Raw genomic sequence first — 13,060 nt, forward strand, 5'->3', positions numbered from 1 at the left:
AAAATTAATTTAAAAGCACAGGTGAAAATGCACACAAAACTACTACATACCTAAAAAGGACCGGGCTGGACAGAACTAAACTGGACTAGACTGAACTAGATGGATCTGAAATTACCTGACTCCAGTGAATTGGTCTGATGAAATGGGCCGGACTGAACTGGACAACACAGATTAGAGTTGACAGGCCTGAATTACAATGCTTTAAAACAGACTTGACCTCACTCAGCTGGAGGATTGCAGTGGCTTAACCTGTAGGGAATTGGATGATCATGGGCTGCTCTGAGCAGATTACCTATGTATAAAATAATACAAGCTGCACTGGGTGAATGCTTGTATCTGTTTCAACATCTGCCTCTCAGCACTGCTCACCTTCAAGAAAACATGTTAAAATAAAGCTTTGGAAAGCAAGAATCCAGCTCCTTCATTTTTCATGTGAGACTAAGTCTTTCTTTGGCTCTTATCTGCTAGAACATATTGAAAAAATGGCATTTGATTTTATGGTAGCTTAATAACAATAGACTGTGAGAATGAGCTGTAGCCTTTACGATACTGTAATGTTCCTGTTTCTAAACAATGGGCTCATTTACAGGACCCAGCTTTATCACAATGAGCCGCTCAGAGCTTTATTATGAAGGTTGCTGCGGGGAGTTTCTTTGTAAAGCTATAATGATGGCAAAGAGGGATTCTTGTTCCTCATCCCACACACGCCACACTCCATCCTCCCCTCCAACCCTTTATCATACCCAGGATAGCCAGCACCATGCCATCTTTCAGCACCTCCATGGACCCCGAGCAGACGAAGAAGATGGCCTGGAGTGCGTCGCCCTGTCGGAGGAGGTACTCTCCAGGAGCACAGAAGGAAGTCTTGATGTGTAGCGACAGGGAGCGCAGGCAGCCGCGGCTGGCAGAGGCGAACAGCGACAGCTCCAGGATCTCCTTGTTAAGGTGCATGGTGATGTCGGATCGCAGCTCATCCGGGAAGTCCTTCAGCAGCTGTGAAGATGACAGGAGGGAGAAAGGCAGAGAGAGAGAGAAAGAGAGCTTTGAAACTACCACCATGCTGCAACTCAGTGATTAAATTCACGGCCTTGATCACCCCCGATTTGATTCTTCACCTACTGCACTACAGGAAATATTCCTTTAAAGCCAGGTTAAGTTTATTTTTATCACCCAAAAGCACTAGTTTGTCACAGAAAGTTTTCCAGTCTGCACAACATACACCCTCTATCCTTAGACCCTCAATTCTGATAAGAAAAAACTTGAAAAAGAAAATGAGAAACCTCTCATCCCTCTTTAGGATACACATTTTATGATTTTATGTCCAGTCAGCCAATAGAAAAAAATATAATCTTTTATTTTCTATGCACTATGATGAATATACAGTACATTTAAGGACTATTTTAGGTCAAATGCTAGAACGCTGATATCAACTCAATGATGGACCCTCAATGTAAAAAAAAAAAACCCTTAAAAATCACTAAAGACTAATATGCTACCGTGTAAATCAACACAATACACACATGCTACGCTACACACGTTAACACTCAAATACAATATGGAATACCCCTTTCACAGTTTAAAAAAAAGTCAAAACATTGCATATCATCTGTCTGTCTCCTTGTCAGGACAAAGATCTGGAGCTCACCGTGACATACAATTGATCAATGAGTCATCAGAGGCCAGGCTGACTTTAATCAACAGGCCCATCTATAATTCATCTGTCTGGGATTCATCATCATCACTCCATCTAAGCGCTGCTCTGGGCTCTGACAGCTGTCTCGCAGGCATTCACAGCCTAGAGGGACACGTTCCTATTAGACTACTGAATGGTTGAGTCCGTTTTCCTGAGCTTGTCAGGAAAGGTGTCATTCACTCTCTCCTTCTCTGTTTGTGTTTTCTCTAAGCTGTCCTCATACCACTTCTGCAAACCTCGCCTCTGTCTCCACCTGTCTCCATTTTTCAGTTGATGCTAATATGTATTGTTCACATTTTTCCATTGCTGGCATGTAGCATTCACCACACCTCAAATTTCTGTATATTTTGTATAAAATTAGCCTGATTTCAACTGGTTAAAAAGGATCTACAAGGGTATAAACCCCTGAATCTCCAGGTCACAAAATATCCTGTCATTCAAATGTCACTATGTATGAGAGAAAAGTGATTTCTCTTTAGAGGCTCTTGTCCATGCTGTGTCAGTCAGTGCTGCGAGAATGAGCATGCTGTTACATTGTAGGAGATCATGTAATATTGATCGCATTATCATTCTTACTGTCTTAGTTTAAATGGGGCTGATATGTGAGGAGTGGGGAGTATGTGATCTTTCAAATGCATTATTGATCCTTGGTGTCAGAAATATAACTGAAAAAAAGAGGAGAATGAGGGTGTGAGTCAGCTTGAGTGTATGTATGTGCGTGTGTTATGAGTTGACACAAAAAAACTTGAAACTGAATCAGACTGGACCTCTTTTTGTACCTCATTACAGTCGATGCCGTTGTTGACTGACCAGGTTGTCTGAAAGTACTCCAACATTCGCTGCTTGAGGCTCTGCGGCAGGTGATGGACACGGATGAAGTCCTTGAGGTCTTTGGTTCTGGTGTGGTATTGGGACCAGCGTGAGTACATCCTCTGGATAATGGCTGTCACATTACCAAAGACCAATGCATGCATCAGTGCTGTGGGTAAGAAGACAGAGGAAAGGAGGTGAAGGAAAGTTAGACAGGGAAGCGTTAACGGAGCACAAGCATGAATGAAATAAAGCGAAATAGATCAGACAACGGATTTCGAAGACAGGAGACAAAAATAGCTTTGGATGCTATTTTTATGGTGGAAGCTTGGCGCTTGTGAAGTGCATTGCTCATTCTTAACTTGACAGTGCCAAAATGCAGGAAGAGACCCAGCAGGGGTTGTTTCAGTACCAGTGCAGCATTACTGGAATGAGTGGGATTTGCACTCAGACCGCCTGCCGGCTCAAACCAGGTCAATGGTGCATTGAGGAGCAGTCATGTTCCGTCTGTTCATGTCTCCACACCCAAACAGACCTCTACCAAGTCAGACTACTTGCCAGTAGTTCTGTTTAAATAATTAAAATGTATTTTCTACAAACCTCAAAATATTTCTGTCATGTTAACACAATCTTTATTGGAAGCTGTCAGTTTGTGTGTGAACAAATAAACATACAAACCAGTCAACCAGCTAAACATTATATTTACATTCATGTCTGCGGCTCTGCACCTCCCAGACAGGGAGATCAGTGTCAGCACTGAGCGGAGTTGATTTGATTGGAGTGACAGATACCTGCCCTTTTGAACGCCACAGATAATGTATTCTCCTAATCTTATTCTGTCTTCAACTGTGCCGCAGGTGTGTCACTCACCTCTGGGCATGAAACCACTGAACATATATATGTTGAGTGTGAGTCTTGTGCCACCAACACTTTTTTGACATGTGCAGTTGTTTAAAAAAAGGACTTTTGTATTGTGCTAAAGTAACAGTTTATCCTGATAATGTTTCTTTTGTCTTTTGGCATACAGTATGTCATATGTATCAATGTCATGTCGTGTGTGGTCCAGGTATTCCTCATGTTGTGGGGACTCGCCTCCCTTATGGGGACAAAAAGCAAGTCCCCTTGACATAAACTATTAATTTTAGGGTGAAGACTTGGCTTAAAGTTAAGTTAAATTTTGTGTTATGTTAAGGTTAGGGTAATGGTTAGGGTTAGGCATGTGGTGATTGTGGTTAAGGTTAGGATAAGTCTCCAGGAAATGAATGTAAGTCAATGTAATGTCCTCTGAAGTGATGGAAACATGAGTGTGTGTGTATGTGTGACTGCTACTGCCCCCAGGCAGCCAGGAACATTTAATATTTGACCGAACCAGAAAGGGAAAACCCCGCCACAGTGACCTCTCTTTACCCCCCAAAAACCAGACCTAGTTTAACAGGCCAGTTTAAACTGGATCAGACCAACCTGATAAGACATATTTGATAAAAGCACAGGCTACAGGATTATAATAAAACTATGGTATATGTGTGTATATGTGCGGGCTCACCACTTCTGCCCATGCCTGTCCAAATGTGTGTGATACAGTTGCTCTTGCACTGCAAAAATCTGTTCTTCAAACCCAGATATGATATAAATATAATTCTACTTCATCATTCTACATTCATTTATTTATGTGTGATCAGTGACGTGTGTGTATTCTGTTTACCTCCTATAAGCATGACACAAATAGAGAAGATCTTCTCGGCGTCAGTGTTGGCAGACACGTTGCCGAAGCCAACGCTGGTCAGACTGCTGAGGGTGAAGTAGAGTGAGGCGATGTAGACACTCCTGATGGATGGACCGTTGCTGGTCCCGTTCATGCCTCCTATGGCGTAGTACGGTGACTCGAGACGCTTCCCCAGCTCATGGAGCCATCCTGTTTATAAGATGGCGTAAGTGGGGGAATTGATGGGCAGAATGAGAAATAGAAGATTAAATACTTTTCCAAGTTAATAACATTGTGCCATTTTGTCACAACAGCATGTTTCAAATAACCATATCTATTTTGAGTAGTACCTATTAGCCAAAGGTTATTATAAATCTATTAATATTTCCACATATCCACTAATTTTCCACAATCTTCTTCTTGTCTTCTGTATGTTATCACTGGAAATGTATTGTTTCAATACATAGAATCTATAGTGTTTTTAGATACAAAGCGCTGCAGTGTCCATTCAAAGCTCAGTGCAGTAAAGCATGTAGGTTCTGGAAACTGTGGTAGGCAGTCGTCTTTTCCATGTTACATTGAGAACAATGGATTCAACAGTAGAAGCAGATCAGATTCTTGGAAACCAGAACTGATCCCTGGTCAGTACAGTGTGGAGACAAGCAGCTGATCCCAGGAGAGTCTCTGGCAGACACTGATGAATGGTAATTGGATGGAAGCCTCTCATAGCTGCCTGACTTCGATGCACGTTAGGCATCAGAAACGCATAATTAGGATACAACACATTAATCCTGCCTCATGCACTGACCTGTTATTTTATGACACTGAAATGCAGTAATTGGTGAAGAGAAATCTGCATCGTTCTCATGACCCAGTCAATGCTGACCCGGAACCAGTTATGAAGATGCCAGAGAGAGGTAATTGCGAGAAGTGCAGCTCATCGATACTGACCAGAGATCTGCCCAGGGGGCCTCATTATAGGAGGGACCTGGAGGCTGAGAGGAAAGCCTCGGGGCTTCGCCATTAATTACCAGAGGAATCACACTATTCTCTCGGTCAATTTTACAACACACACACACACACACAGACTGGTCCGGTTGTTGCTCTCACATTTTCCATTCCATACATATTTTACAACTGACTTAACAATCAATAAAATCAATGAAGAAATCATCAGCTTAATTTAGCTGCTAACATATACCATTTTCTGAAACATTAACAGACCCAGACGAACATGCAGTACTGTTACTGGCCTGCAAAACATCTACTCTACATGACAACACATTTCAAATCCAAATCCATATGTTGTCTTTTCAAATACTAAATGAGGACTGTGATGTTAGTACTTAAGAACCAAACCATACATCAATACTTGTGTCAAGTGCTGGTTAATCCTCATTATACATAAACATCTGCCTTAAATGCTTGAAAGCCTACAGGGTTGAGGTCCATGCTGAAAAACACATTCACAGGAGGTGAATATCAGATCTTACCTGCATCAATAGCTTTTCAAAATCATGTGATTTTGAAATAATGAGAAATGAAATCGCAGTGCACCAGAATATTGAGATGTTTACCAAGCTCTACACATGATAGTTAACACAAAGCAGAAATTAAATCTGAACACAGAAGCCAAGAGTAGAAAAAAAGAGGAAAACAGGAGTCTCCTCCATGAGATATATGTGAGATTTATGTGTTCAAAAAAGTGAAAAATCACTTCTTTTATTAATGCCAGGTGATCAATAAAAAACCTGACAATTTAGCTTTATTGTCTTTATTCTAAACCACAAGTCATGAGCCATTTATTAGACAGAGGTTTGGACAGGGTGCATAAAAGCGCAGTGTTTCCTTTCTATTGATTTAGGGAAGAGCTTGACGAAGCTGGATAATGGCTCCCTCAATGAGAAAAATGTAGATAAAATAAAAACCCTTAAACTGGCCTCAATGCTCAATCTATACAGAAAACAAAACACATAAAGAATGACATTTACATTAACAGAAACAGCACAATTGTCTGTATGTCATGCCATAAATATCCAATTAGGATCTATTCTGAAACTGCCACACATTAAGTGTACTGCTGCTGGGCTAAGGTCAAATACCTCCCAAACATTCGCTACAGCAGCTGGTCACAATCACAGTATCCTTGGATTACATCTATGTTGCACCAAACTATTTACATCCAATGCTAATGTTCAGTGCCAGTGCAGGAAGTAGTGTGCTTTATGTAGCGAGGTGGAACAAAAGGTGTGGAGATCTGTGTTTGCCTCCCGTCACGGTTCTGCAATTTATGTTCACTTTTTCATTAACCATAGCCACTGTCTTTACCTAACTTTAACCACACTGTACCCTGACATTGAGCATAATGTGGCATATTGCAGAATCGTCCAATATTGACATTCTTGTCTGGTAATATAGGGTTGCAGCCAGCCAGCTATAGTTGTTAGGTAGTCATAAAGATTCAATGTATTTTTTTTAGGAGTGAGACTTAGATGGCCTGCTCTCTCATTGGACATATCTTGTAAAGCCGTTGCAAGGAGTACTGATTCTTCCAGTCCATTTTTCTATGAAAAGTTTTTCTGAAAACATTAGTATGGATGAACTTTCAATCGCAGCTTTTAAGCTAATGTGGACAAGAGGTCCTTGAAGTGCTTAGTGAATAAAAATTTGCTGCAGAACAGCTACTTATTCAACTAAATTCCTATTCAAACTGGATTAGTTTTAAAAAGGGAGGCCTTTTAGATGCATTCATTGAAATGTCATAAATCAGTTATGACAGTAAACATTTACCAAGTGTCTCATGACAGTCAGAGGTAATCACATAGTTTTTAATAAATCTTAATCTCCACAATGTCCTAATGTGTTGTGGTGTAATAATGTTTTGTGGTGAATAAGCAGAATCTGCATCATGCTAATCAATGGCGAATATCAGACAGTACATCAAGGCAATTATTAATACATCTGGGGAAATCACATACCAGTATAACAGTGAGCTGGAAGGAATGATATTATTAATGTCATGACTGTTTTCCATTTTTGAGATTTGAGGGTGCTGTCGTGCATCACAACAAACCAAGCTACTTCCCACGACTCACCGATATCCCAGTTGTAGGCGTTGGCCTCTATCTCCATCTTGCCGATGATGTACCAGATGCAGGCCATCCAGTGGGCCAGCAGGGCGAACATGGACATGAGCAGGGTCAGGACCACTGTGCTGTGCTGCGAGTAGCGGTCCATTTTCTGGAGCAGCCGCAGCAAACGGAGCAGGCGCACCGTTTTTAACAGGTGGACCACAGACACCTGGGAATAAAGACCAATGACACAAGATCAACTTATTTTTAGGACACAGATTGATAAATTTACCAATTTTGTGCAGTTTTTGTCACTGATGGCGTCTACTGGAGATGGCAGATGTCAACATTATTGTGTGTTTTAAGCCTAAATAGGAATTGCTATCATGTACTACTCCTACAGTCATCACTATATATCATCAACAATACATTGTTACCACCACCCTCTCTGCAAACCGTAACTCCTGAAGGCAACATGTTTCAGTCCCTGCTAAGCAGTGATCAAAAACCACTACTACATAACCTCCTTTTCATTTCTTGAGATTTGTGCTGAGGGCAAAGTCAGACTGTCAGACACAGAAATAGAGAAAAATGAAACAGAAAAACACACTATAAAAGTGAGGAGCAGACTGCAATTGTCTCCCTTTTACAGACGGTTAATCTCCCGGGAAGAGTGATAAACCAGCTTAATACACACACACGCTAATATACAATTTCATACGCAGCACTGCCTGAAGTAACAAAAAGCTCTTTCTCATGCTACGTGTCCTCTCCGGCGTTAGAGGCTGCTAAAGTGCTCTCATATTCTACAATTAGAGCTTGGCACATGCTTGTAAACGCATCAACAATATGATCCATAAGACGGTTTCCTGATGAAGGATCCTTGAATATGAAATTACCAATTAGAGCAATCAGGCATTTCTTCACAGGTGTGTTTGTTCTGTTGTTTTTTAACCTCCCTCCCTCATCCTCATCATCATCATCATCACACATACTTCAATTTTCTTCTTTTTCTGCCTCCCCTAACCCTGTTTGTCCTTTGTTCTTTCACTCTTTCAATCCTTCACAAATTAAACTACTTTTGCCGCGAGTCCTTCTGCTTCCTTCTGACTTATATGCATGGTGTTGACTTCCCTTTTACACCTTTCCTTCATTCATGTGATGTGAATGTCATCTATTGTTCACCTGCTCCTAAGGAAATCTCTGGCAGCAGTCTATCATTTGGGGCTTGCCATCATGTACTGTATCCCCAGTGGAGATATACATGCACACACACACACACATACACATACATACACACACACACATCAGCTATTATTTTAGAGGGATGTAGGACAAGGGAGATATTTGTAACCTTTTTATTGAGGATGTTTGTTGCATGTGTATTTGTGTCATTTGTGTGTGTGTGTGTGTGTGTGTGTGTGCGTGTGTGTGTGTGCGTGCGTGCATGTGTGTGTTTGAGTTTGTGTGTGGGCGGGGGGGGGTGACTGGGTGGAGAATGAGAAAGTGGGACAGAAACGCTATAGCAAACACATACTGTATATAATGTAACAAATTAAATAATTAAAGTGATGGGATGTGGGACATAGGCAACAGAGAGATGATGAAGAAAGAAGTGAGAGCAAATGTGTGCGTTTGTGTGCGTGTGTGTGTGTGTGTGTGTGAGAGAGAGAGAGAGAGAGAGAGAGAAATGCACAATCAGAGTATTTGAACTAGAGGGACAGATGTGTGGACAGTTCCTCCTGCATGTGTCATCACTTTGTTTTATGGTGGTTTTTCCACACTCTTGCTGTGAGAAATAGAGAACTGGTGCTGCACGAAGGGTAATGAAGCCTCCTACCGAGCCCTGGGGAGTAGCTCCATCTCCTCTCCTCTCCACCATCTATCACCACCCTGCATCCCACCTATTGAGAGAGCAGGCTGTGCCACATCCCATTCTCCTCCAGCAGCATGAGCAGTAAGCAATATAATGTACGCAACGCACCTCCTGCTACTTTCTCCTTCAACTTTTCACTCTATATTCCATCTTGCCCGTGCCATTCACGTTTCCATTTTCTCTGCTCATCAGGTGTGAAATTTACATTTAGCTACGTGATTGCTTACCTTCCCTCAGCAGTATCTGTGTACATGAGACTATAACTTTACAAAGATGCTCATCATTTTCACCCTGCAGTCATGCCTTTATCCCTACAAGTCAATCACAACAGCGTGACTGGTTATGTTTATTTTTTATTTATCCTATTGATGCAGCAGCATGAGGCCAATAGGCATGAATAACTAAGCTGGTCTCCACAAAGATAGCAGCTAGGCCTCCAGGGCCAAGAGACGTATTCACAGGAGCTTTAATAATAACAGTAGCAGTAAAGTATTAATAACAAATTGCTGCCTTCGGCCCTGGTGTTCTGGCGCTATCACTGGAGGAAGTCGGTGCTTGCATCATCATCTTATTGCTGACCTATTTGTCTAGATGATGTTTGACTACAAAATATGATGGATGGAATGGACAGATCAGGAATGAAGGATACATTACAGTGTTTTGCACATTTTTCAAAGTTTTAGAAAATTATTAGAAAATGTATAACATTATAAAAGAGCAGTGAAAAGAAGAATTTCACTTATACAGAAAACAAAAAGAACTCAAAAATTCAGATCTCTTAAAACACATTTTACAAAACAAGGTGATTCAAATTACTCCAAACTAATGTCTGTTTGGGAAGTTTGTAAATGTGTAGCTGTTCACACAACAAACGGCAGAAAGAGAAACAGACAGTGGAGAATTGCAGGGGATGATCACAGGAAATAGGAGTATATCAAGAAAGTAAATAACATAAAATAACTTAAAAAAGAAAAGAAAATCAAAGTGAAATGGGAACATTTGTCAGACTGTAAAACATTCCAAAAAAGTTGAAATGACAGAGATTTATGACAAAAGCAAAAGAAAGCGAGCACCAGGGAGGGACCCCTTGGCTCATTTCAGTGAAAGATGGCTTCTGTCCTCAAAGGGGACATCAGTCTGAATGCTCCATCCTTAGAGGGGACATCACGCAGAACGCTGAGCAATTACTGGCCATTCCTGGTCTCCAGCGGGGGAACTTGCAGCCCAAGTAGCCCTATACCCAAATCCTACTCTACTGGGAGCATGTGGTATTTCCATTAATAGAGTCTGGAACAAAACAAGCACCTTTGCCTGGAGCGGCCAGTCAGTGTGCCCACCCCTTCGCCACCCCTCCCCTCCACACTGTAAAAGATGTCTACTCTGTTTTTTGCTCAGACTTCCTTTCACAGCACTTTTTTTTAACTCCTGCTCTTTTTCTTTGGTCACAGTCTTACTGCTTGTCTTTCTCTGTTTCTTTTATTAAAGGTCTTTCTGTCTTCAAAGCTCGCTTTACATCAGTTCCTCATTTCTATTGTATTGATTACTAGTTGAATTTCTGTTGTTCTACCTACAATATATTCCCATACATTTTGTACAAAAAAATACACTTTTAGTATTGATACCATAGACTGTATATAAAGATTGATACACCAAATATTTTACTAGAAATAAGAACAAATTCAATCCAACATAGTTTCATATATCAAGGAATGCATAAAAATATAATTCACTCCTTTGATAAATTATTCAAGAAAATTGTGTGAAAAGTTTAATATTCTTTGCCTTTTCATCTTTGTCATAGTGATGGTATGATCATTATAGTAGTGCTTATTTTTTCAGAGCTTGTCTGTGTCTTTTATTTCATGTTCTATCACATGCTGTATGTAATGCTTTATTTGTATGCATCATGTGGATATCATGTTATTCTAATTAGTTATGTTAATGTTGATGTGAATGCATCCATTGAGTGCTTTATTGTCATTATGTCGTAGTGAGTTGTGTGTGATTGGTGTTGGTTTGAATTATCACAATACTGTATGTCCTGTATGTAAAACAGCAGCTAATGGGGATACAAATCAACATACAACAACATACAAACCAACTTTAATAGCTAGGAGCCAATCTGTTTTTCTGCATGTTTGGTCACACATGCATTTATATGAGATTAATGTTGTATATTGGACCTTTTGATTCATGTTATACTGGTTGGGTGAGAGTAAACAGCAGCATTAAACACAGTCAAAGCATCTGTGTCAATAAATTAGAGGCCGGAAAAAAATGTCTATAAGCAACCAATCAAAACACACCTTTAGTGTAGTGCTTCTACTGGGTGATATTGCTCAGCCAGGGACAAGACAAAAAGGTCTACCTAATTGCTCCAAATCTTGGTGTCTTCCCCCATTCAATTATTCTTAAAGGGGCCATGTATATGACTCAAGCAGAACAGAAAAGCAGTTTAATGATAGCCTACAGGTTTAATTGTTTTCTCAGCCCTTGTATAGTATGTGGAATTAATTCACAGAATCAAATATGGGATCAAATAAGGGTCATTAATATTTTGAGCTTGCGAAATGGTTTTTGAATGTATAATAAATTGTTGCAGCTGTAGAAATATTTTGTGCTGTGTGAAAAGGTTTTGTGCACACAGATATAATTTACACATGTGTAAAAATGTTTTGTTAGCTGTAGAAATTTTTTGTGCATGTGTAATTAAAATTTGTGCGGGAAAATTTTCAGTGAGGTTCCACAAAGTCTGAGAGATGGACACACAAATATCCTACCTTTGTGTGTGACGGTGAAGTTACATGAAAGACGGACACATAAATTTCCTACCTGATTGGTCAAACATACAGTCAATCTGTCCATTCAGAGGGCAGGTGGTTCCATTGCTTTCATCCCGGTTCATCCCCCTGCGAGTCCTGAAAATTAAGATGAATGACAGTTCTCCCGCGACCCAGGTGGGTTTGATTGTACTTGAGGATGCTGTGGATAATAGGTATGTTATGGCTCTGCCCCAGTCCACCAGATCCCCTTAGGCTTCTGCCTGTTTAATACTGGACTGAGTGGGAAGAGGACAGATAAAAGAGGTTGAAGATTATATTCAAGGATCACTTGAGAGACTGTTGCTTTCTACATTGACTCTTGTTGGAACTAAGTGCTTAAGTGAACTGAAACACTAGTTATGTTATTCAGAGCTGCAGTTGTCTGTTAGTTCGATTTACGTTGTTTGATGCAGCCTTGATATGCAGGCCACTCTGCCTGACAGACTGATTTATTCATGTTCTTGTCAACAGCAATATATGCTGAAGTTTATTTTGCTGTGTGCATGTTGTGACTTGTGCACTTATTTCAGTTGTGTTCATGTGAGTTCTGCTGGGTTTGTGCATGATTATATTGTGTTTTCTGGGAATTTTGTTTTTCTGCTCTGCGTTGTTCAGTTTTACTTTTGACCTGCCAGCTTTGTTTTTGTCTGCACAAGCCTTTAATAAAGGAGTTATTTTTTAACCTTGCTCAGCCTGCAGTGTCCTGCATTTGGGTACACCTGCTCCGCTCCACCTAATACGGTAAACATTTAATGTGTTGTGTATTTAGCTTGCAGTTAGTTCACTGTTATTGTAAGCCAACACAGTTGTCCAAATGCATATCTTCAAGTTCAGGAGGGCTGCTTTATGTACCCAGAATAGAACAGTAATGTAGCTTTAGGATGTTAGCAAATGTCTGCTAGCATTCCCAAAGTAGCAGCATCAATACTGGCAAGGAACGTTTTCAAGTTAAATGCAAACCAATTGCTCAGCTGTATTACATACTGTTGCTCTGATTTAATATGTTTGATTTAATAATGTAAGCATTGCTAGGATAACCTAGCTATTGTATCCCCAGATGGATCAGCAGTTGACATTATTGGATGA

At 40.4% G+C, this 13,060-nt stretch overlaps 1 protein-coding gene across 1 annotated transcript in view; it reads right to left on the reverse strand.

The window, feature by feature from the left end:
• The window catches only part of kcnh8 (potassium voltage-gated channel, subfamily H (eag-related), member 8), a 46,548-nt gene that overhangs the window by 16,176 nt on the left and 17,312 nt on the right, over nucleotides 1-13,060 (reverse strand). Inside the window, exons 7-10 of the mRNA XM_067612522.1 lie at nucleotides 7,301-7,505; nucleotides 4,206-4,415; nucleotides 2,473-2,672; nucleotides 744-993 (exon numbers count right to left, since the gene is read on the reverse strand). Coding sequence (XP_067468623.1) covers nucleotides 744-993; nucleotides 2,473-2,672; nucleotides 4,206-4,415; nucleotides 7,301-7,505 — 865 coding nt within the window. The remainder of the gene's footprint in view (nucleotides 1-743; nucleotides 994-2,472; nucleotides 2,673-4,205; nucleotides 4,416-7,300; nucleotides 7,506-13,060) is intronic.

Source organism: Thunnus thynnus, chromosome 15, assembly GCF_963924715.1.
Source record: "Thunnus thynnus chromosome 15, fThuThy2.1, whole genome shotgun sequence".
In the NCBI taxonomy this organism is placed as follows: domain Eukaryota; kingdom Metazoa; phylum Chordata; class Actinopteri; order Scombriformes; family Scombridae; genus Thunnus; species Thunnus thynnus.